This window comes from Coptis chinensis, chromosome 8 (assembly GCF_015680905.1).
Source record: "Coptis chinensis isolate HL-2020 chromosome 8, ASM1568090v1, whole genome shotgun sequence".
Classification (NCBI taxonomy): domain Eukaryota; kingdom Viridiplantae; phylum Streptophyta; class Magnoliopsida; order Ranunculales; family Ranunculaceae; genus Coptis; species Coptis chinensis.
In genome coordinates, this window is record NC_141463.1 from 93,426,496 (window position 1) to 93,448,999 (window position 22,504).

A 22,504-nucleotide genomic window follows, 5' to 3' on the forward strand; every position below is an offset into this window, starting at 1 on the left:
GGACCTATCGCGATAATATTCATAACACTTCGTCGCCAGATTGAGCTTTTAGGAGCTAGTCGAATTGAGTGGCAACCCTAGGCGAGTCCTTCATCTTTCAGACCCTTATGCGGATATTCAGGATGTTCCGAGAACACCGAAAACGTAGACTATCATATATATGTGTCATAGAGCAAGGTTTCTTTTCTCGCTGAATGATACTTATAGGGTCGATCACTGATGGTACCTTTGGGGACAAATGTTGGCGCAAGTATCCGGAGAGATTGTTATACCTTACCCACCACCTATAGATATGATGACCTCGATATTCTTCGTCTTTGTTCTTTCACACTATAGAGCAAACCCAAATGAGTGGCCGACGACGACTTTCAGTTTTACGGGCTTAACTATGACTTATATTGGAAGAGGGTTGGTCGAGGTCTCTTGCTAGGGTGCGTATACCGGGGCACCAATTTTGAAGCGGGTTATACGGAGCATTGAGGCCCGACATTCATTTCCCGGGGAGGAGTGGAGTTGCCACAGTCCACAACCCGTGGTGTTTCATGATATTCAGATGGCGAAAAGAACTCCACAGATATTTGATGATGATGACCTTTGGCATTGGAGCATGATTTTCTCGGGGCAAGATATGAGAATACCTATTCCACCGAGAGATGCCGCAGTTGGTAGCAGATTTGTCGATGATTCGAAAGCGATTAGCCGAGGTTAGTATGATTTGAATTTATTTATGATTTGTTATTATTAGTATTCACTATAACCCCTAACTTGCATTTGTTTTGTTAAAACGGGATGAAGTAAGGTCGAGCTCCTTAACTACAACTCTCCGGTTATGCCATGCGTGAGTCCTTCATGGAGTCCCTCTCGCCGCAGTTTTGAGTACTTTACAAGAAGAACGTGAATCGAACTTTGCACTTGAGCAGACGTGTGCAAGAGTTGGAGAATCTTTGGAAGTGGAGTACCTCAAGCTCAAGCTCAACCAAAGAGGGCTTACAACGACGTAGGGGGGAGAGCTCTTCGACCGAGCCTTCTCGTAGGGGGAGGAGGTCTCAAGAGATATTTTTTGTAGTTTGTAATAACGTGCGCCATTACTTGTCTTATGGCGTTTGGGATTGTTGTTTGTAATGAATTTTTGATTAGCAGGTTTTTCTTTGATGAGTTTTGGATATGAATATGTCATTAAACAAAGGAGGTTATGTCCAATTTTTTTTAGAAATTATAAGTTAGTTTTTTTACCGAGTTTCTGTGTTAGACTTGGGTGTTGTTCATGATTGTTGTTTGTCTTATTTATTATTTTCAAAGTATATTAGCAGGTTTTTGATATGAATATGTCAATAAAACAAATGAGGTTATGGCCAAAAAAAAATTAAAAATTTATAAGTTCGTATGTTTCCAAAAATGGAACATTCGTTTTCGTTTCGTTCACATTCGTTTCACTCGTTTCACATTTGTTTCACTCATTTCCTGTCTTTGTTGAAACAGAAAATTTTTAGTTTGGAATATCACTCATTTTTGCAGGTGGTTTGGTTCGGTTGTTCCTCGACGGGGAATAGTGTATGGGGATACCGAGACGGAATGTAACATCCCGGCCGGTTTTTATAGACCGGAGACGGAATGTAACATCCGATGCGGTTTTAAGCCCTCCTCCTCGCACATTTTTTTATTCCAAACAATGCAATTATGGATGGGGATGGTGGCCCATTTGGAATTATTGAGGGTACATTTGGATAGACATTTGGATACAATGTGTTGTCACTTGGAGAGTGAACAAAAATCTAATAAAATGTGTTGTCAATTGGTAAGTGGAGCAAAATCAAGTATCACATGTGACCTTATCATATGTGACCTTACCTTTCATATTTCGTTTTACTCTTCTTTCTTTTAGATCAAACAAACAACACGCCATCTTCTTCCCCACAACCAAGCTAAAAATAGGAAAAATGTCTAGAGAAGAAAGAATTGCATATAACCAAAGGTTATGGGGAGGATCTAGTAGTAATAGTTCGATCTTACGGTTTCACGGGTCGATCTTACGGTACTTCTCTTTGAAGATGACTACATGGAAAGAGTAAGAGATGAGCATAATGATATGATGAGGCTAAGGAGGAGGAGGAGGAGGTTGTAGTTATTATCCTTTCTTTGGGGCATTAATGACTCAAGCAGCCATTGAAATTGAAGATGTGGATCTGCACAAACGCGGTGGATCTCGTGAAGGGCGAGAGTACACGTTTAGAGATGGTGATGATTTCAAGAAACAAAAGATAATGAGGGATTACTTCACAACACCTTGTAGGTGGCCTCCTCATAAGTTTAGGCGAAGGTCTGGGGATGACAAAGAGAGCTTTTTATGTATATGTTGCATCTTTGTTGCATCATTCGACGATTACTTTAAAGACAAGGTGGATGGATTGGATCGGCAAGCAATTTACGGGTTACAAAAGGGACTAGCTGCGGTTGCACAATTAGCAACCGGTTGTTGTTCTTCCGATTCAACGGATGAGTATTTACAAATTGGAGATTCCACAAGCAAATGTATCTATGAAGCGTTGGTGCAAGGCAATTATCCGCGGCGTTTGAGGAAGAGTACTTGAGACGACCAAGTGAAGGCGCATTAATCGCTAGGATATTAGCTGAAAATGCGGCAAGGGGTTTCGGGGAATGCTTGGATCAATCGATTGTATGCCTTTGGGTGTGGAAGAATTGCCCAAGTGGATGGGCTGGAACACATGTAGGGTACAAGAAGGAACCAACTTTGATACTTGAAGCCGTTGCGGACAAACATTGTTGGATCCGGCATTGCTTCTTGGCCTACCGGGTTCGTGATAATGACATTAACGTGCTTCATCGTTCTCATGTTTTGAATCATTAGAGCAAAGGTGAGGCTCTGGCTGTTGCATTTAATGTGAATGGTAATGACTATGATATGGGATATTATCTTGCTGATGGCATTTACCCAAAATGGGGCACATTTGTTCAAGCCATTCGTTATCCAAGAAATAAGCATGAAAAGATCTTTACTCAACGTCAAGAAGCTGCAAGAAAGGATGTTGAAAGGGCGTTTGGAGTTTTGCGTGCACGATGGCATATTGTTAAGGCTTCAGCGGCGTTGTCATAGTGTTGTTGTTCTTGGAGATATAATGAAGGCATGCATTATAATGCATAATATGATTGTTGAGAATGAACGTGAAAGTGGAGTTTGGAATTGGAAAGGTCGGAGGAAAGAAACAATACCGTGCTCTTCGGAAGATGATGGTTTTCATTTTGTCTATCAGATGATTGAAGCAAGAAATAAGATCAGAAATGAAGTTACACATACTAATCTTCAAAAGGACTTAGTTGAACATGTTTTTAATTGGACTGGCATTGAAGAAACAGCAGATCCGGTACCAATTTATGATCCAAATTGGTGGGATCGGATGAGGGAGAAGGAGGCGAAAATTAAAATGGAAATGAAAATGTATTTCCTATGTATTTCCTAACGTGAACTATTAAGTTCCAACGTATTTCCTATGTATTTCCTAATGTATTTCCTATGTAGTTCCAACGTATTTAATCAGTTGTATTTTAATGAACTATATTACAATGTATTTTAATTTTATTGGTAATTGTATTTCTATGAAAATAATTATATTGGACAGAACATACATAGTGCATTAATTAAAAAAACAATTAGATAAAAATACATAGTTCATTAATTAAAAATACAATGAAATTAAAATACATAGTGCATTAATTAAAAAGCAATTGAAATTAAAATACATAGTGCATTAATTAAAATACATAGTGCTTTAATTAAAATAAAATACTAGATAATTAAAATACATAAGCTTAGTTAGAGCTAGAACCACCTCTAGCCCTTCCCCATTCAAAGACGATTTCAGCTTGTTGTTGCTCGATTATAAAAGCGGTATCGGGATGGATGACACTTGTATCGGTCGCTAAAATCTTAGCTTCATATTGCATCTTTTGAAGCCGATTTTTTCCAATTGAACCTGATTTTTTTCTGCTTGAATCCGATTTTTTCTTCTCTTGCCATCACAGTTCTTTGACCATATGCAAGTTCCCTTTCCCTAAGTTCTAAGCATTTTTGTGTTTCATTTGCATCCTGTGAAAATGTATCCTCTAAACGTGTAAAGTAACCCTCCAACATACCAATTGATTTTTCTTGGTTCCTTTTGGACTTGGCTTTCTTCGATCCAAGGGACGCTCCATTTCTTTTGGACGCTTCTATTTCTTGAGAACCCTCCAATTCAACTCCACCAACACTTGGTGAATTAGAAGTTGAATCTTCACCATCATTTTTTTTGCGACCTTTTCCCTTTGTGGGGCGGCTTGACCTTGCCTCAAAAACGCGTTACTCCACTTTGGATTATCCTTGAGTATAACGTAACAATGATCAAGTGAAAAAGCCGATTTTTCTTGTAGTTGGTACGTCATCCTTGCCTCGGACAACTAAAAAAAAAATGGTGGTAATTAGACTAAAATAATCACTAAGACTAAGATAATTAAACTGCAATAATAATTAGACTAAGATAATAATTAGACTAAGACTAAAATGGAAATAATAAATACACTAAGATAATTAGACGAAGACGGAAATAATTAGACTAAGACTAAGATAATCAATAAATTCCAAATTGACAATGTTGTAATTACCCGGCTTTGTATTGTTGTACCACTTGCATGTCGAGCCTCCACCACATTCACAATTGCAACAAATTTGTTCATCATTTTTGAAATATATTTCCACCTTCCGCTAATTGAATCGGGAGACCTATCCGACCCACGTGCTTGATTGAACTCGTTTGTTACACGATTCCAAAATCCTTTTGCATTTTGGAAAGCACCAACAATAGAGTCTTTACTAATTTTTATCCAAGCAAGACATAGAGCTTGATCATCGGACATGCTAAAGTGAGCTCTCGCTTTTGCTTGAGTGCTACCACTTGCTTGAGATGCTTGAGTTGATGCCATTTGATATTTGGTTTTTTTAAGAACTGATTTTAAAGAAGAAGAAATATGATATATGATTGTTGGAAGTGTGAGTTGAAATGAAACAAATGTTGTATATATACCAAAGTTTTTTATTTTGACCGTTTTTTGACCGTTATGACTTTTTGACCGTTGGTACACTAGCCGTTAGGACTCCGGACGGGATGTTGGATTCCGTCTGGTGAGTTTTGTAATCCAGACGGAATCCAACATCCCGTCCGAAGTTAACAAGTCAGTGATAAACTCGGTGGTTGGTTTCACCTTGTTTTGAACTCGGGAAAACTATCACCGAGTTTATCACCCAGCATTGCACAGCACTTTTGGAGGAAAGTAGGTGATAGTTATCACTTCCCCCCCTCTATCACCTGCATTGCAAATGCTCTTATGTGGGGAGTTTTATTTATAGGTGAAAGATAAATACCAAAAGTTCAATTTAAGGATTTTAAGCTACACTGTCTCTGTCTAATTGTCTGGCAAGCTTTACAACTTCACAGGTGATATTTTGTACGAGTCAATACCATCAACATCTACAGAATTGTATAGTTATGAAAATGTCCTCTTGGTTTTGTAATCAAGGGCTCATCCAATCTCTAAAAGTTTTCCATTTACCTTGTTGACAGTCGACCTAAGAAGTTCATAGTACGTACTGTAACAGAGGTTTCCACGAAAGTCGAATTTTGCAAAATTCTTCTTCTAAGTATGAGCCCAAAATTTATACGTGACATACTTGCAAGCACGAAGATGAATGAAGGTACAAATCTAGCTTAGGGAAACAAAACATTGGAGTAGGATTTTGAACAAATTGGTAATAGATTAGAACTTTAATGAACTCTACCAAGAACAACTTACAGGGTGATGATACTAGAGGTCTGGGGTTCGAACCCCTCTACACACACAATTGAGTTACTGATCTCTTTAAAATAAAAACAGACTTGTCCACACATTTTTTAGTAAGTGCCTTTTAGCTTAGTTGGTAAAACTTTTGGCGAGTTTTGGGTGATGATACCAGAGGTCTGGGGTTCGACCCCCGAACCCCGCTACACACAATTGAGTTACTGATCTCTATACCAGAGGTCTGGGACTTGAACCCTGCCAACATCAAAGAGTTACTGATCTCATTTAGTGTTTTGAAATCTATAACTAATAATCTACTACATTAAAATTTTCTAAAACTTAATTAACTTAGTTTAGTCATTTTTTTGGATAATTTCATTTGGTCATTGTACATTTGTACTTAACCACTCGACTTTTTTTTCCCCCTTGAAGAGTACTTCAGCACGTTATCTATACTCAAAATTAAAACAATGCATGCTGACAGACTAATTCCAATTGAAATGGACCAATGATAAACAGTCAACCAATTCTATATCAATTGATATATAGCAAGTAATTGGTTTCGACCTATACATGATGCATTATGATGTCCCACGTTCACTCCTTTCTCTCTCTCTCTGTCTCTCGCCAATGAACAATGAACAATGATCAACCTTGATCAGTCATAAGTGTCTTCCCTCATGCATAATAATAGTCCCTCATATTTCTTGTTCAGTTCTCACCACTTTTTATTTCCCCTTAGAGTATCTTTAGGAGTGATATCAACCTAGTACCAAACACTAAATTTCCAACAATTTGGTGTTTTTTCAACTTCAGGAGAGCTACATGTTGATGAAAACACCAAAAAAACACCAAACTAAACACCAAATCGGCCAATATTTGGTTACAGGTTTGATGATGTATCAAATCACTCACACAGTTTTCCCAACACCGTGTGGGCTTGGGCTGCTTAATGGGCTTCTATGGCGCAGTTTTGGCAAAACCACGTGGGCTTGGGCTTCTATGGGCGTGGTGTTGGCAAAACCGCGCGGTTTTCCTAAAACCGAGTGCTCTCAATTACAACAACGGGCAAAAAATGGCTATATCTTTCTAACCCTATAAATTGAAACACTCACACTATAGTTTTACACTCATTTATTTTCTCTACTCTCTACTCTTAAAACAACAATGAGTCAAGAACCAAAATCAAAATCTAGAGGGGCTTCATGGATACAAGAAGAAGATATTGCTCTCACCAATAGTTGGCTACAAGTTAGTCAAGATGGTGTAGTTGGAAATGAGCAAAAGTCGAACGATTTTTGGGCTAGAATTCTAAATGCATTTCATGCAAATTTAGGAAGAATGACCGAACGCAACTTGACGGGTATGAAACACCGTTGGACTCTCATTCAAGCTAATATCAACAAGTTTCATGCTATTCTTTCTAAGATTCAAGCATCTCCTCCAAGTGGCTATAATGACAATATGATGGTAAGTATTTACTTTTTATTTGTTATTTTGATTAACAATTACATTTTTCAATTCTAATTTAGTTTTTGCTTAATTGGTAGGTTGAGGAAGCAATAAGTGCATATGTGATGCATAATGGGGTTTGGAAGTGGATGCAATGCTATAATATGGTGAAAGACTCACCCAAATGGAAGAGGCTACAGTTGAGAAATAATTTGCATCCCACCAAAAAGTCGAAGTCAAACAATGGGGAAGGAGGTTCATCAGTTCCAATATCAACTACGACAACTCAACCAATGGATTATGATCCACACCAAGTTCATGGGCTTGAGGATAGGCCTCTTGGAAAGAAAGAAGACAAGAAAAGAAGGCAAAAAGAGAAAGAAGAAGGTGATTCTAAAGTGGAGGAATCCGCTAAGAAACTTGATGATTTTCTGGTGGAACTTTCTAAAACCACCAAAGAAGGCTATGAATTGGAAGCTCAAAGACAGTTGAAGAAAGATGAGATGGAAATCGAAAAACTTCAATTGAAGAAAAGTTCGATGGATTGGAAGATCCAAATCCAAAAAGAAAAACTTCAATTGAAGAAAGATGCGCTATGAGTTTGAGAAGATGAAAATGATGCGAAAATACTAGGAATGAAGTTAGAAGGATTACCCGAAGACGAGCGCGAAATTTGGCAACTCAAAAGGGCAGAAATTTTACAAAAAATGAAGAATCGACTTGGCAATATCACTGGTAGTAGTCAAAGTAGTGCATAGTCTAAATTTGAGTTTGTATGTCTTTTGATTTGAGTATTTTAATTTGTCTTTTAATTAATGACGTACTTTAATTTGAGTTTGTATTTTGATTTTAATTAGAATGTACTTCAATTGAATATTTTCTTTTAATTTAAAGTTGATACTTTTTATCATTCTAAAAAAAATTCGGCATTCTACTTTGTATTTTCAAAATTCTCATATACACAAATCCTTTCATAAAACCATAAATACATAGAAATAAACTTGGAACACAAATACATAGAAATTGAAACGATAAATAAACACAAAGTCCAAATGAAGTGCAAATAGAAATATAAATCAAGTCTGACCACGCCTACTCCACAAATGTTCGACCAAGTCATTCTTCAATCTATCATGAACAACTTTTGAACGAACCCTCTCGACGCCAGATGCCCAACGAGATAGAACAAAGTGGCGTTGATCTTCAGATGCACCTTCTCTACTTGGTATTTCCAAATCAGGAATATACTGCGGAATATCCGTTTCGCGTTCATCTTCCACAATCATATTGTGTAAAATGATGCAAGCCCTCATAACAGTAGCCATATTCTCCAAATACCATAACCTGCACGGATTCGCTAAAATAGCCCAACGCGATTGTAACATACCAAACGCCCGCTCTATGTCTTTTCTAGCAGCTTCTTGTTTCTTTGCAAAATGTTTCTCTTGTGCAATAGTCGGTTTAGCAATCGTTTGAATCAATGTGGCATAATTAGGATAAATACCGTCAGCCAAGTAATAGCCCATATCATAATGATGGCCATTCACAGTGTAGTTACAAGGAATAGCTTCATCATTGACTATATCATCAAATATTGGTGAGCGGTCAAGCACATTAAGATCATTGTGAGAACCCGGCATTCCAAAAAAAGCATGCCAAATCCATGCGTCACGATCTGCAACTGCCTCCAAAATCACTGTTGGTTTATGCTTATGGCCAGTGTGAGACCCTTGCCACGCGGATGGGCAATTCTTCCATTGCCAGTGCATGCAATCAATGCTTCCTAGCATTCCAGGCCATCTGCGTTCCTCAAACTCTTTAAGCAAACGTTGAATATCTGCGGCATTTGGTTTTGCGTAAGTATTCACCTCAAAAATTCTAATAATTCCATCACGTAAATAGCGCATGCATTCATGAACGAGTTGGTTTAGCAACATATAACATATCATCTACTAGATCACCGCAAAGTCCCATAAGCAAGCATTCGTATAGCAGCAATTACTTTTATTTTTGGGTTAATCCCAAACTTACCCGCACAATTAACTTTTTGTTGAAAATATGGTACATTATGATTAAGATGATTGAAAATACGAGTAAATAATGACTGACCCATACGAAATCGGCGTCGAAAGTCGTAGTCACGAAATATAGGATTTGCGCCGAAGTAGTTAGCATTTACACGAGCCAGTGTTGCTTCGTACTAACGATTCTTACATTTTCTTCCTTTCTTCGAACCATCATGTGGTCTATAAGAAGACTCCGCTTCTTGCTTACGCAATAAATTCAGCCGATGTCGAACCAAAGGTAGAGCAATAACCACTAATTTACGAGTTTTAACTGCAGTGTTATCATTTGAAGAGCTCGAGCTCAAACTTGAGCTCGATGAAGAATCAGAAGAAGATGAATGATCCATTGAAAAATCGTCAAGAGTTTTGGTAGTGTTTTTTTTTTGGTTCAAGGAGATGAGTTTAGATGAGAGTGAATATGAAAAATGAAGAGAACATCGCATGACCAAGAGGGTTAAATGGATATAGCACGCGGTGTTTCGAACACTGCGCGATTTTCTGAAAACCGCGTGGATTTGGGCCTGTCAGTTGGGCTTTAGTGGCGCGGTTTTGCCAAAACCGTGTGGGCTATATGACGCGGTTTTGGCAAACCCGCGTAGTTGCTTGGTGATATTTTGATGTTGCTCCTAAAGTTGCTTGGTGTTTTTTTTGTTCAAAATTTTGGCGTTTTTTTTGTAGCTCTCCTAAAAATGCTCTTATATGACCTTCTCAAAATAAACATAATTCATCACAATAATCATGTATTTGTCATGCAGAAATTTATTACCGTCCAAAGTTTTGTAAAGATGATGCAGTTTGGACGGTTATTCACTTTTAGTGTTGTTCTGTTCAGTTACTTCTTGTTGCTTGCATCAGAAGCGGCTCTTCTTCCAATTAATGAAGGTAATATGGAGTTACGGACATGCATACTTCTCTTTTACAATCCATAAAAACCAAAGAAACAAGTCTGATAGATTGAACACGTCCACAAAAATTGTGAAAAAAAAAAAAAAACAAGTCAAACATTCGCGTTTGGGTGTTTTCTTGAATGAAGGGTCTCAAACATTTTGTCATGCTCGTGTTTAGACACCCTGTTACCCTGTATATATACACGTACATAACTACATATCAGCAACTTGAAATTGATCACAAGAAACTATACGTTTAAATTTTTGATTGAACACTTATTTGATATGATGTATAGGTGTATATAGGGAAAGAAAATAAGAATAGTAATGATTGAATTATAAGTAAAATGCTTCATTAATTCTAATAAGTTTGTTTGAATGTTTATACAGTGGAGGCTTTAAAATAGATAGCAAAGACATTAGGGAAGACGAATTGGAATTTCAGTGTAGATCCTTGCAGTGGAGAATCGGAATGGAGGACACCACTTCAACCTGAGAAAGAGAAAGGATTTCAGAATACCGTTACCTGCAATTGTTCCTACGCTAACAATACCGTCTGCCACATCATCAGCATGTATGTTACTTATTTATCCACTGTTTAATTTTCTTTCTATTTTTGTTTCCATCATTCCATTGTTCTTAATAAAAACTGATCATTACCCACAAAATGACATGCCCTGTGTCATAAAGCCATGTTGCATTATTAGAGGCTTAGAGCAAGTTCAATGGAGGGCTGTTATAATGGGCTGCTAAAAAGTATCACATAGGCCCAGTTAAATTTGGCACCTGAAAATCCAAAAACCAGTCTAATGGGACTTTTTAGCAGCTGTTAAAATTGAGATACGGACGGTAGAAATTCTGCCGTCTGTTGCAATTTAACATATAGACGGCAGAAACTCTGCCGTCCGTATAGTCCAGACGCTAAAATACACAATTCTCTTCTCTTCAAATACAGACGGCAGAGTTTCTGCCGTCCGTCCCTTTAATTAAAATGGGAGACAGACGACAAAGTTTATGCTGTCTGTCCACAAATTACCAACAAACGGCAGAAACTATGTCGTTCGTCTTCCGAAACTTATTATGGCAGCTACTAGTGAAGGTCTTAATTTTGGCTGGGTTTATAACTCCTTCCAAATTTAGGAGCCTTTTAGCAACCCCATTGAAAACACATTTTGATAGTTGGGGTGTTATATTTGCCTTTATCAGTCCATATAGCACCCCATTGGACTTGCTCTTATATTAATATAGACTGTGTATTGTTTTGTAAGGGTAAAGATGGAATATATAGAGCTCTCGCCTTAAAATATTCCTGAAATATTATCTTGCTTTTGGCGCGCAGAATTCTCAAAGCTCAAAGTCTACCTGGCATTCTCCCACCAGAACTAGTAAAGCTTCCTTACCTCCAAGAAATGTAACTTTCCACTCACGTTTTTTCTTCTTCTCATGCGCATTTGTTCAAACACTTCAAAAATTTCCCTTACTATGCTTCACTTACAGTGATCTTACGCGCAACTATCTTAACGGCACAATTCCTAAAGAATGGGGTTCCATGCAATTAGTCAATATGTAAGTTTTTTTCTTACGTACCACTCCATGGCTTATTTTAACAAACCATTGCTTTTGTTGGCTAACATTCACTACTACTACAGTTCCCTTATTGGAAATCGGTTATCGGGTGTTCTCCCTATCGAACTCGCAAACATTACCACTCTCAAAAGCTTGTAAGTACTAATTTGTTTTATTTTTAACATTTTTTTTTAATGTATGAAAGTTTTTGCACTAATAAGTAGAATGTGTTTTTTTTTTCAGTACATTGGAGTACAACAATGTCTCTGGAGTTATTCCTCCGGAATTTGGAAACATGGTCAGTATAGAGAGAATGTAAGGCCTTCTGATTCCTTTGTGGTATGGTTTAAGTGGTTCCTTGAATCGTCGTTTATATTAATTAATAAATGTAGCTTTTAAGTACTAACCAATGTCCACTAATTTTTTTGTAATCGTATAGTTTGTTAACATCGAACAATTTTACTGGGCCTTTACCGGAGACGCTTGCTAAGCTTACCACCTTAAAGGACTTGTAAGTTTCTGTACCATTATATCCTTTCTTTTCATGCATCGGTATATAATTTGTTGGTTCTTGTTATGTTATGCAGTCGGATCAGTGATAACCATTTCACTGGAAAGATACCCGATTTTATTCAAAACTGGACCAATCTTGACAAAATGTAGGTGTTTGTATATCTAAAGTTCTGATTATCTTCCTAACTTCCTCGACACCTTGTTCAGTCTAGTAATTGCATTTGTTATGTAACGGTTTACAATGACAGAGAAATCCAGGCGAGTGGTTTGGAAGGCCCCATACCTTTAGGAATTTCTCTTTGTACCAAAATATCTGATTTGTAAGGACAACTTCTTTTATTGTATAGTGTATTCTGTGATGCTCTTTAAGAATTTCAGTTTAAGGAATCTTCTGCTATGTACTATGAATTTTGCAGGAGGATAAGTGACTTAAAAGGACGAGAAGCTTCTTTTCCTCCACTAAGTAACATGAACAATTTGAAGACACTGTAAGTTGTATGCTTCTAGATCTTATTAATATGACTAATGAACTTCTAAAATATCTATCTTCTTGACGTTCTGAGATATGCACTTTATTGTGTAGTGTATTGAGGAGTTGTAATATTGTTGGAGAGATGCCTGCATACCTTGGTGATATGGCCGTCCTGAAAACCTTGTGAGTAAGCTGTTCTTTCCTTGCATCATCTATAAAATAGAAAGGTTCTCCTTATGAATAACCGAGATTTAGTTAATGTCCTATTGCAATCCTTGTTTTCCGTGACCAGATTTCACATGAGAATTTCTTTTCACTATTACAATGGAGAAGTCTCGTTCCCCATCTTATGAAATAGTGAAAAGTTACATGATGATCGAGTACCAGTGAAGATCAATTGTAGTTACATTTAACTGGGCATCGGAAAACTAGCCTAACTACCAGAGCATGTGTGATGCACAATAAAATCAGTGCTAGACTTGTTCTAACCATAGTAGTAAAAGTATGTGATGACGACAGATGGGGGTTTAGTCCCAAATCTATTCATCTAATAGGATGTTGTTTTAGATCCTGAGTATATCACAATGTTCTGCCAGGCCTTTTGAGGAAAACTAATGTAGACCATTAGTTTGATATTGTCAGTGTCATGGGCATGCGCCCTTAGTTGAGTCCAAGCCCATGGTTTGAGTCCATTAGTTAGTTGGACACATGTCGTGTTCCTATTGGTTTATGTTTTCTAGGTTTACTTTAAATAACGGGCTTGTAGTTAGGGTTTCAGTAGTTGTGTTTATGTATGTGGTTTGTGATTGAGAGATTCAATAAAAGAGTGATTTTAGGTCTTCTTTTAATTGTATTTCAATTAAAGTGTAGAATCTATTAAACTGAAGCTTCCGCTAGTAAGATCTACATTATTTGGTATCAGAGCAGATTAATTTCAGGGGTTACTATTCACGGTACTGTTCACCGAAAACATTGTTCACGAAATACTGTTCATCGGATACTGTTCACCTCGTTACTGTTCACTCGGTTACTGTTCATCGCAAATCCAATTTCGCGAATCTAATTTTATTCTTGTAGATCAAGATATGTCTACAACGTCAGAGATAAAGAATTCATGGAGAACCCATGGATTCATATTAACCCCTAGAGTTTGGGTTGCTTGATTAGAAGAGTTGAAAGAAACGCTAATGCAAAACAGATTTGATCGATTAGAAGAAGCGACTAGTCGACTGAGGGAGGCTATGGTGGAGCTTTTGCAGCCCAAACCCCCCATCGTTGGTGGAGCTTCTATAGCCCAACGTAAAACACCAGTTGTTATCGATGACAACAAAAAGAAAGAAGGAACTTCTGAAACCGCTGTGTTGTGTCTTGAGCGTGATTACAAATGCCATCAGCAGCAGTGCTCACCACTATGGGCTCGTGACAAACAGGCCCAAGGAAACCCACACACAAATTCTTTTGGGACGGTTTTTAGTGAACATCAATTAGTTGCTGGAACGCCAATGCGATATTCTGGATTTTGGCCTCCTATATCGCATGGGTCAGTGCTCTTCAACAGTGGTTATGTGGATCCTTTTCTGCCTAACTTTGAGACATTTTCTCTAGGGCAAAGTAGTGAAATCCAACGCATATTTGTGGCATTGTGGTGCCATGTTATTCGTTTGAGCCGATATTTGGGCAAGATTCGAGGTCGAATTCCTCAGAACCTCGGGACGGTGATGTATACAAGATTGAAGAGCTTTAACAAGCTTGTGGACAAGCTTCTTCAACATGGGGAGAGTGATGTAGATCATTAGTTTGATATTGTCAGTGTCATGGGCATGCGCCCTTAGTTGAGTCCAAGCCCATGGTTTGAGTCCATTAGTTAGTTGGACACATGTCGCGTTCCTATTGGTTTATGCTTTCTAGGTTTACTTTAAATAACGGGCTTGTAGTTAGGGTTTCAGTAGTTGTGTTTATGTGTGTGATTTGTGATTGAGAGATTCAATAAAAGAGTGATTTTTAGGTCGTCTTTTAATTGTGTTTCAATTAAAGTGTAGAATCTATTAAACTGAAGCTTCCGCCAGTAAGATCTACATTAAAAACACCTTCACCCTTGAAGGGCTTTGGGCAGTGGCAGAGCCAGGGGGGTCCGAGAGTACACCCTGGCGTACCTTGGATTCCAAGAAAAAAAAGTACTACTAGTGCTAGCTCTTGTAAAACTTTGACTAACAGCTCCCCTGTACCATGTATTGTTGTCTCTTTTGGCCTTAGAATAATTAAAGCATTTCATTTGTCATACTTGGTGTCTATAGGGGATATGGTAATTTCCTCCTAATTTGACTTCAATATGTTTCGTACCTTAACACATGGGTCCACAGCCACTAAATTTCGTTTGTGCAAAGAAAGAAAGTGTTACGATAAACCTATCCCATTATTCCTTGCATGCTCTTCCAATTATTAAAAACCATATGGAATGTATTAGAATTTAAAGAACATGTGACATTTTTTTTTTATCGAAGAGGAAAAAGGGTGAAACAAGAAATACATATAGATAGCCTTCTTAAAAAATTACTATATAAATTAATAAAACAAATACTAACTATCCTATCCAATTAATTATATTATTTAGCCCAATAAAGTAATTAACCTAACTAGTAGTTGTGATCATACACTTTAAAATTAGACACTCCATTATTATGTAAATTAACTTGATTGATGAGTGAATAAATTAACAATTGTTTGTTTACGTAAATAATGATTATTTAATAGTCAATAGAAAGAATATTTGTTGTCATCATGGAAAAAAAAGCAGAAAAGAAACAAGCAAATCAGCGTGTGGACAAACTATTTAAACTGTCTCGCAAATTGGTAGTGCTCACAGTACAACAGCTCACCCTGGAACAAATTCATGGCTCCGCCACTGGCTTTGGGCATTGTTGGGGTGTTTACTGTTACATATGGGCTTTTGGCCTTGGGTGGCTAAATGGAGACAGTGTCGACAGGTGTATGGGCTGGTCATTACTCTTAGAGTTGTTTTTTCTGTTTATTAGGGTTATGTATATATTGCGTTGCACAAACTTAATTAGACTTTTCATGTACAGAGCGAGTGATCACCATTATGGAGAAGTGATGCTGAGATAGTATCTAATACATAACACCAGTAGAATGATTTTGTTTTGAAATTGTTGATACAGTTGCTAGATAACAAATAGATGAAAGCATCCTTAACTGATCACCATGATTAAAAGCTTGGAGCTCTCGGTACCAGTTTGTTTGAGCCTTTTAGCTTAAGAATACAAGTAAATTTGCCGGTGGAAGCATTTTAAAGTGTCCTATTAAAATTCAAAATCGTGAACAAACTGCTATTGTTAAACAACATGACACAAGAATGATTGAAAGTCTTCAAAATTATGAACACATGTTATTCTTGTTACCATTTTCTACATCTTTTTGCAAAACAATTCCCACTCTATCAGGTAAGATGATTCGAATCGAACCATTCTTCAGGACGGTTTTGGGCTTCTAGCAATATTGAAAGATTTTATTATTATTATTATCATTAAATGAGTCTTCTTCCTCCTGGTCCTTTATTTTGGTATGATGATATATTTGATTGTTCTTAATATTTAATATGAACACATTCTTATTAAACAGAAAGTAGATAAACACATTTTGTATGTCCAGTGAGTGCATTCTTTTGGAAGGAAACTTATGCTTAGCTCTGTTTTGTTGTTATCTTATGTCAGAGACCTCAGTTTTAACACACTTAAAGGTGAGATTCCTAGCAGCTTCAACAGTCTGAAAAGTGTAGAGCTCATGTAAGAATCATTTTTATTATATTGTATTCTTTTGGTAGGTATTCTCATGCAATTTTAGAATATCCAATTATTCGATTATAACCTAAGTCACATTGACACGGATACGTGTGTTAGTGTCCGACATGGATACGAAGTGTCTGACACGGGGACACAGCTTACTAAAAAGAAAATATAACTATTTTTTAGTTACACAACTAATTCTTGGGCTCAAGACCTTACAAAGTGCCTCCTTACAATAATTTAACTATAAAAGTGGCATATCATCGAGTTGTTTCGATGGAAATAGACTATTTTCTTAATCTTTTAGGGTATAGAAAAAACCCTAATTTGGAAATGTATGCACAACGCGTTCGTGTGTATGTGTGCCCAACACGGATCTTTTTAAAGAATATGAAGTGTACATGCGACTTAGATTATAACTAATATATGACATGCATTTTCATCAGTTACTTGACTGGAAATGCACTGACTGGACCTGTGCCTGAGAGTATGCTGAAGAATGGACAAAACATGTAAGTTTCTTTGCTCGTTTGCTTATTCCTATCAATACACCATTAATCATCTTTCGTAATGTAAATTTTTACTACCAGTGATATTTCCTACAACAATTTCTCTCTGGAAAGCTCAGGGTCACCTAGTTGTCAACAAGGGAATGTGTAAGATACTTTTCTGTTATTTTAGATCTTGAGTTTTTTCCTCTAACTGGTTCAACATTATTTTTTTATTATTATACCTTTGACATCACATTATTTTCTTCAGAAACTTATTTGGTAGCTCTTCCATGGGGAACAACTCGTAAGCTACTACACTTTTTTTTTTTTTACCTTAAATTTCATCTGAATTTATTGAAGCATATGTCACTAGGGAATCTATTCCGTTGACTTATTTTTCATGTAAAGAACATATCTGAATAAGTAATGCTGAAATACTCTCGATTTTGTACTGATGTAGAAGTGGAGTTTTCCCGTGCTTAAAGAGTTTTCGGTGTCCGCAGAGTAAGTCTACAGTTTCTATTTTTGATATTATTTGAGATTAACTACAGGCGACGAGTCGATTCGATTAAAAATTAAATTGATCCATATATCTGTGTTCAACCAACTGTCTCAAAGAGTGGCCGAAATAATCCATTCAGGTAGGTTTTCAGATCCACAGATTATAGGATAATTACCCTCGACAATAATCCTGGTCCAGACCTAGGTATGACAGAATGTCCAAAGAAAAAGTTCCTGCAACATGTCAAATACGTGTATGAAGAGGATATATGCCGTTTCCGTTAATTCATTGAACTTTTATCTGACAACGTCTTGTTACTGCTTTTCACCAGATTCATATTCTTTCCATATCAATTCTGGCGGAAGTGAGGTCGTTGCTGATGGAAGTACAACATTTGAAGACGATATAGATTCTGGTGGGGCCTCCAAATTTTTCCTGAGTAGATATAACTGGGCATTCAGCAGCACCGGTAATTTCATGGATAATGATGTTGGCACTGTCTATATAGGTACAAATACATCTGGACTTACGATGAAAGACTACCAATTGTACATGACTGCACGCCTTTCTCCCTTATCTCTAACTTATTATGGATTTTGTCTGCTGAATGGGAACTACACTGTGAGCCTTCACTTTGCAGAGATAATGTTTACAAATGACAAAACATATAAAAGCCTAGGGAGGCGCATATTTGATATATTCATTCAGGTAGTTTTAGTTTGTGAAATAATGTTCATTAACATGCAAGACCCTTGTTTAGTTGTTTACTAGATTGATATATTGCAGGGAAAACTGGTGCTAAAGGATTTTAACATCGAGGATGAAGCAGGTGGTGTTGGGAAGGCAGTCATTAAAACCTTTACTACAGTTGTCACTGGTACCACATTAGAGATTCGTTTCTATTGGAATGGGAAAGGGACAACAGGGATCCCTCTTAAAGGAACCTATGGTCCTCTTGTTTCAGCTATATCTGTAACTCCTGGTAAGTCGTTTGTTCTGTTGAGTTGTTCTTGGGGACTTTGTTCTTCAGATGGAATCACTATTCTATCTTGAATAGTTTATATTGCCTGGAATGTTTAAATTTAACTTATTATACCACATTAGGTCCTTAACTTCGTCTTACTAGAGAAAGTCTGATAGGAATCATGTGGTGGACCTGTCGAAGTTCAAGCCCAAGTATTGATTTTATTATTGTTATTTTTTTCATTTATCTGTACTTTAATTGGTCTACATGTTTGTTAGTAGACTATTGGTTTGCTTTGTGCCAAGCAAACTTTAGGTTATAAATAAGTGCTTGTAAGTTGTAACAGATTAGAAGTTAGTTGGTTTGATCGATATTAATTAAAAGTGTTAAAGCTGATGCTTTTAGGGTTTTAAATAAATATTTGAAATATAAAAAAGAAAAACTTGGGCTTGAGCTTTGACAGTTCCACCACTTGATTCCCATCAAAGTAAAACAAAAGATCACATCAAATCAGAGCCATTTGTTGTTGTTGTTGGAGCTTTCTGTAGCATTCTAGTAAGATAGAGTTGATCTACGTGTTAATGTGGAAGGTTGTGTTTTTTCTCCAATCCTAATCGCACTTCTTTTATGTAGACTAGCATTTTGGGCACGCTCAGGGGCACGCTCTATGAGCGTGAAATTGAGAGTTGCCCAATTAACCAAGCCATGAAAGCAAACCCAACAAAAGCCCAGTCCATGTAGTAAGATTGATTTTAAAAAAATTGCAACCGAAGCCCACTCAAAAGCCCATCGAATTCCAGCCCAGCCGCAATTGTTGACCACTCTAGTTAGAGTTGAATATTATATTTACCCTTTCACTCTTATCAAATATAATAAATTACAAATAAAATCAAATTATAGTATTGTAAATAGAAATTTGGAGTGAGGGCAAAATTGGAAAGTAGAAAATCCGGTTGATGGAAATAACACTGTTGCTTGGGGGAGTTTTCCTTATAGGTAAACGATAAATTACAAATAAAATCAAATTATAGTATTGTAAATAGAAATTTGGAGCGAGGGCAAAATTGGAAAGTAGAAAATCCGGTTGATGGAAATAACACTGTTGCTTGGGGAGTTTTCCTTATAGGTAAACGATTTTAAACTGCCATCAGAAGATGGAAAGAAGATTTCTCCAGGTCTTGTGGTTGGGATTGTGCTTTCAGTTTCATGTCTTATTGTGATAATTCTAGGTATTCTTTGGTGGAAAGGATACTTTGGACGGAAGAATGAAATTGATGAAGGTCAGATCTCTCCCAATGCCATAACTTGTTTCTTAATAAAACATGAAAGTTTAACTCTGTAACAAGAACAAAATGAAACATATCTGTGCAGATTAACTCATACTTACTGACAATGTACTACAATTTCCGCAATAAAATAACACGCCTTGTAAAAGACCTATTTGGCACCCTTGTGACATGCTAAATAGCATGTTGCGTCTGACGGAACTTCATTTTCTAAAGCGGAGACTGCAACATTCTATTGGACTCGCTCTTACTTGGCTGCCTTGCACTCGTCTACTGAATTTTTTTTCACATTTAATTTATTTTGATATGATCACAATCTCACCTGGACTTGACTCGGTATAAAACTCAGATATCATTTGGCTTTTTCAATCGCCCATTCTGAATATTTTGGGTTGGAAAGAGATGGTTTTCATCAGCTGAGATGTCTTGCGCATGAAACTAGATGCAATAAAAAAGAATGTTTATCTTTGAAGTCTAGATCTACAAACCGGTTCTTTCACATTAAGGCAAATTAAAGCTGCCACAAACAACTTCGATGCTGAAAATAAAATTGGAGAAGGAGGTTTTGGGCCTGTTTACAAGGTACTATACGTATTAATCTTTGTTTTTGACCCATATACGCTTCTACAAGACATAACATTTTCCTAAAATTTGAAGGTTATATACACCCTTACATCACAAAATTCCAGGGACTTTTATCAGATGGTACTATTATTGCTGTGAAACAACTCTCATCTAAATCAAAGCAAGGAAATCGTGAATTTTTGAATGAGATAGGAATGATTTCTGCTCTGCAACATCCGAATCTTGTAAGACTTTATGGATGCTGCATTGAAGGAAATCAATTGTTGCTAGTATATGAATATATGGAAAATAACAGCCTTGCGCGTGCTTTGTTTGGTAAGTACTCCTTTGTTTGGTTTGTTTTATTGTTGATCTGTTTGACTATCAGATGGTGAAACGGTTATTTTACAATTTGTCGCCATTTCATTATGTAAGGTCATGAAGAAAGTGAACTGAAATTGGACTGGCCAACTAGGTATAAGGTTTGTGTTGGGATAGCAAGAGCTCTGGCCTACCTCCATGAAGAATCAAGACTGAAGATTGTTCACAGAGATATTAAAGCTACCAATGTATTGCTTGATAAGGATCTCAACGCTAAAGTATCTGATTTTGGTTTGGCTAAACTTGATGAAGAGGAGAATTCCCATATCAGCACACGAATAGCGGGAACCTTGTGAGTTACACTTTTTCATTTCTCCATCAAAGTATATTGATGCTTCTAGTAATTCTTTCTTTTCCTTGGTTTGCCACATTCTCTCTTCTCATTCGGAATATGTTGTTACTTCTTATACTACTGCTACCTTTATAGAGCTCAAATATTTTTAATCACTTCAAAACCCTTGCGAAGAAAAAGAGAGCGTTTTTGCATACTACGTGAATACGTGATCGATGCTCTCCAGTCTGATATTATTGTGTCTGTAGGATGCTCTCCAGTCTGATATTATTGTGTCTGTAGTAGAAGCAGGCCAAATAGTCTCTCATGGTTAGGCTCGAAATCCTGTAGGATAATGTAACAGAAGCACTCCTGATTTTGCAGTGGATATATGGCACCTGAGTCTGCAATGAGAGGCTACCTGACTGATAAAGCAGATGTCTACAGTTTTGGAGTTGTTGCCTTGGAAATTGTTAGTGGGAAAAGCAATACGAGTTACAGACCGAAAGAAGAATGTATATATCTTCTTGATTGGGTAATGCAAATTTTTGGATTATTTCATATGCTTTTGTTACTTGTATTACAATATACAAATGGGGTCATAGCCATTGCATGAAATGTATAAAAAAAACTCTTTTCTTTGTCACCTTTCCATGTTTTTAGGCACTGGTTCTACAAGAAAAAGGAGAACTGATGGAGTTAGTTGATCCGAGGTTGGAATCCAACTATATAAAGGAAGAGGTTCTGGGGATGATTAATGTGGCTCTCCTATGCACTAATTCATCTCCAACACTTAGGCCTATGATGTCTTCAGTGGTGAGCATGCTTGAAGGTCAAACTGCTGTTCAGAAGGTTGCTTCAGGTTCCGGTATTTCCAGTGATGATATGAAGTTTAAGTCCATCCGGAACCAGTACCAACAGATCCTAGATCCGAGCATGAATGATAACCAGACCCAAAGTATGTCTATGGAAGCACCATGGACTGAGTCTTCAACATCTGCTTCTGATCTCTACCCAATTAATCCAGATTCTCAGTATTGGAAAGACAGAGTAAATTAAGCAGCAGGTCCCGCGATGTTTTAAGTTCTCCTTATATCTTGGATGAACAGTCAAGAGTATGTCAACTCTGTTTTATTTTTTCTTTTCCTATATCTCTCTAATGTTTCTTCACCTGTATAAATGCTTAGTACACTTGTGTAAAAACTATTGAGCATGAAATTAACACTTATCTGAATAAAGAAACAGTTCTGTTGTTTCTAAGATTTTTGACCTATTTCTGTTTTCTTTTCCGGCAAAAAGAAAAGGGTTAACTAGTATTACCCCCACTACAATTAGGTCGCCAATTCTTTTCGGCAACTAAATTAAGAACGACAGCAAAAATTCTTATCAAGATATGCGATGGAAAGTACCAAGTGACCAACCAAGTTGATCACAGTTCAGCAGTAGGTAAATGCCTCCAAGGTTGG

The 22,504-nt window shown here is 37.0% G+C and overlaps 2 protein-coding genes and 1 pseudogene across 2 annotated transcripts; all 3 read left to right on the top strand.

Annotated features, from left to right (window-relative positions):
• Positions 1 to 6,975: 6,975 nt before the first annotated feature.
• Positions 6,976 to 8,175, top strand: LOC147484507 (glutathione S-transferase T3-like). Its single transcript, XM_086576861.1, has 2 exons — positions 6,976 to 7,293; positions 7,374 to 8,175. The coding sequence occupies exons 1-2, from the start codon at positions 6,991 to 6,993 to the stop codon at positions 7,872 to 7,874; spliced, it is 804 nt and encodes a 267-aa protein (XP_086432987.1). The 5' UTR covers positions 6,976 to 6,990; the 3' UTR covers positions 7,875 to 8,175.
• Positions 8,176 to 10,371: 2,196 nt separating this feature from the next.
• On the top strand, positions 10,372 to 21,063 carry LOC147484508 (putative LRR receptor-like serine/threonine-protein kinase At1g07650). The gene is made up of 21 exons (XM_086579760.1): positions 10,372 to 10,802; positions 11,568 to 11,639; positions 11,726 to 11,794; positions 11,878 to 11,949; positions 12,038 to 12,109; positions 12,234 to 12,305; positions 12,382 to 12,453; positions 12,556 to 12,627; positions 12,724 to 12,795; positions 12,891 to 12,962; positions 16,508 to 16,579; positions 17,026 to 17,091; positions 17,170 to 17,235; positions 17,339 to 17,374; positions 17,531 to 17,574; positions 17,904 to 18,280; positions 18,359 to 18,554; positions 19,766 to 19,874; positions 20,296 to 20,404; positions 20,512 to 20,722; positions 20,822 to 21,063. The coding sequence occupies exons 3-21, from the start codon at positions 11,778 to 11,780 to the stop codon at positions 21,061 to 21,063; spliced, it is 2,049 nt and encodes a 682-aa protein (XP_086435886.1). The 5' UTR covers positions 10,372 to 10,802; positions 11,568 to 11,639; positions 11,726 to 11,777.
• Positions 21,064 to 21,429: 366 nt separating this feature from the next.
• On the top strand, positions 21,430 to 22,097 carry LOC147484509 (putative LRR receptor-like serine/threonine-protein kinase At1g53440 pseudogene; annotated as a pseudogene).
• Positions 22,098 to 22,504: the final 407 nt, after the last annotated feature.

Excerpts from the sequence above, each read along its gene's own strand:
- LOC147484508 (XM_086579760.1), top strand. Across the intron at positions 17,575-17,903 it reads GAGTTTTCGGTGTCCGCAGA|ATTCATATTCTTTCCATATC; the intron begins GTAAGTCTACAG and ends GCTTTTCACCAG. Across the intron at positions 18,281-18,358 it reads TATTTGATATATTCATTCAG|GGAAAACTGGTGCTAAAGGA; the intron begins GTAGTTTTAGTT and ends GATATATTGCAG.
- LOC147484507 (XM_086576861.1), top strand. The coding sequence starts at position 6,991 with ATGAGTCAAGAACCAAAATCAAAATCTAGAGGGGCTTCATGGATACAA. Across the intron at positions 7,294-7,373 it reads GCTATAATGACAATATGATG|GTTGAGGAAGCAATAAGTGC; the intron begins GTAAGTATTTAC and ends CTTAATTGGTAG.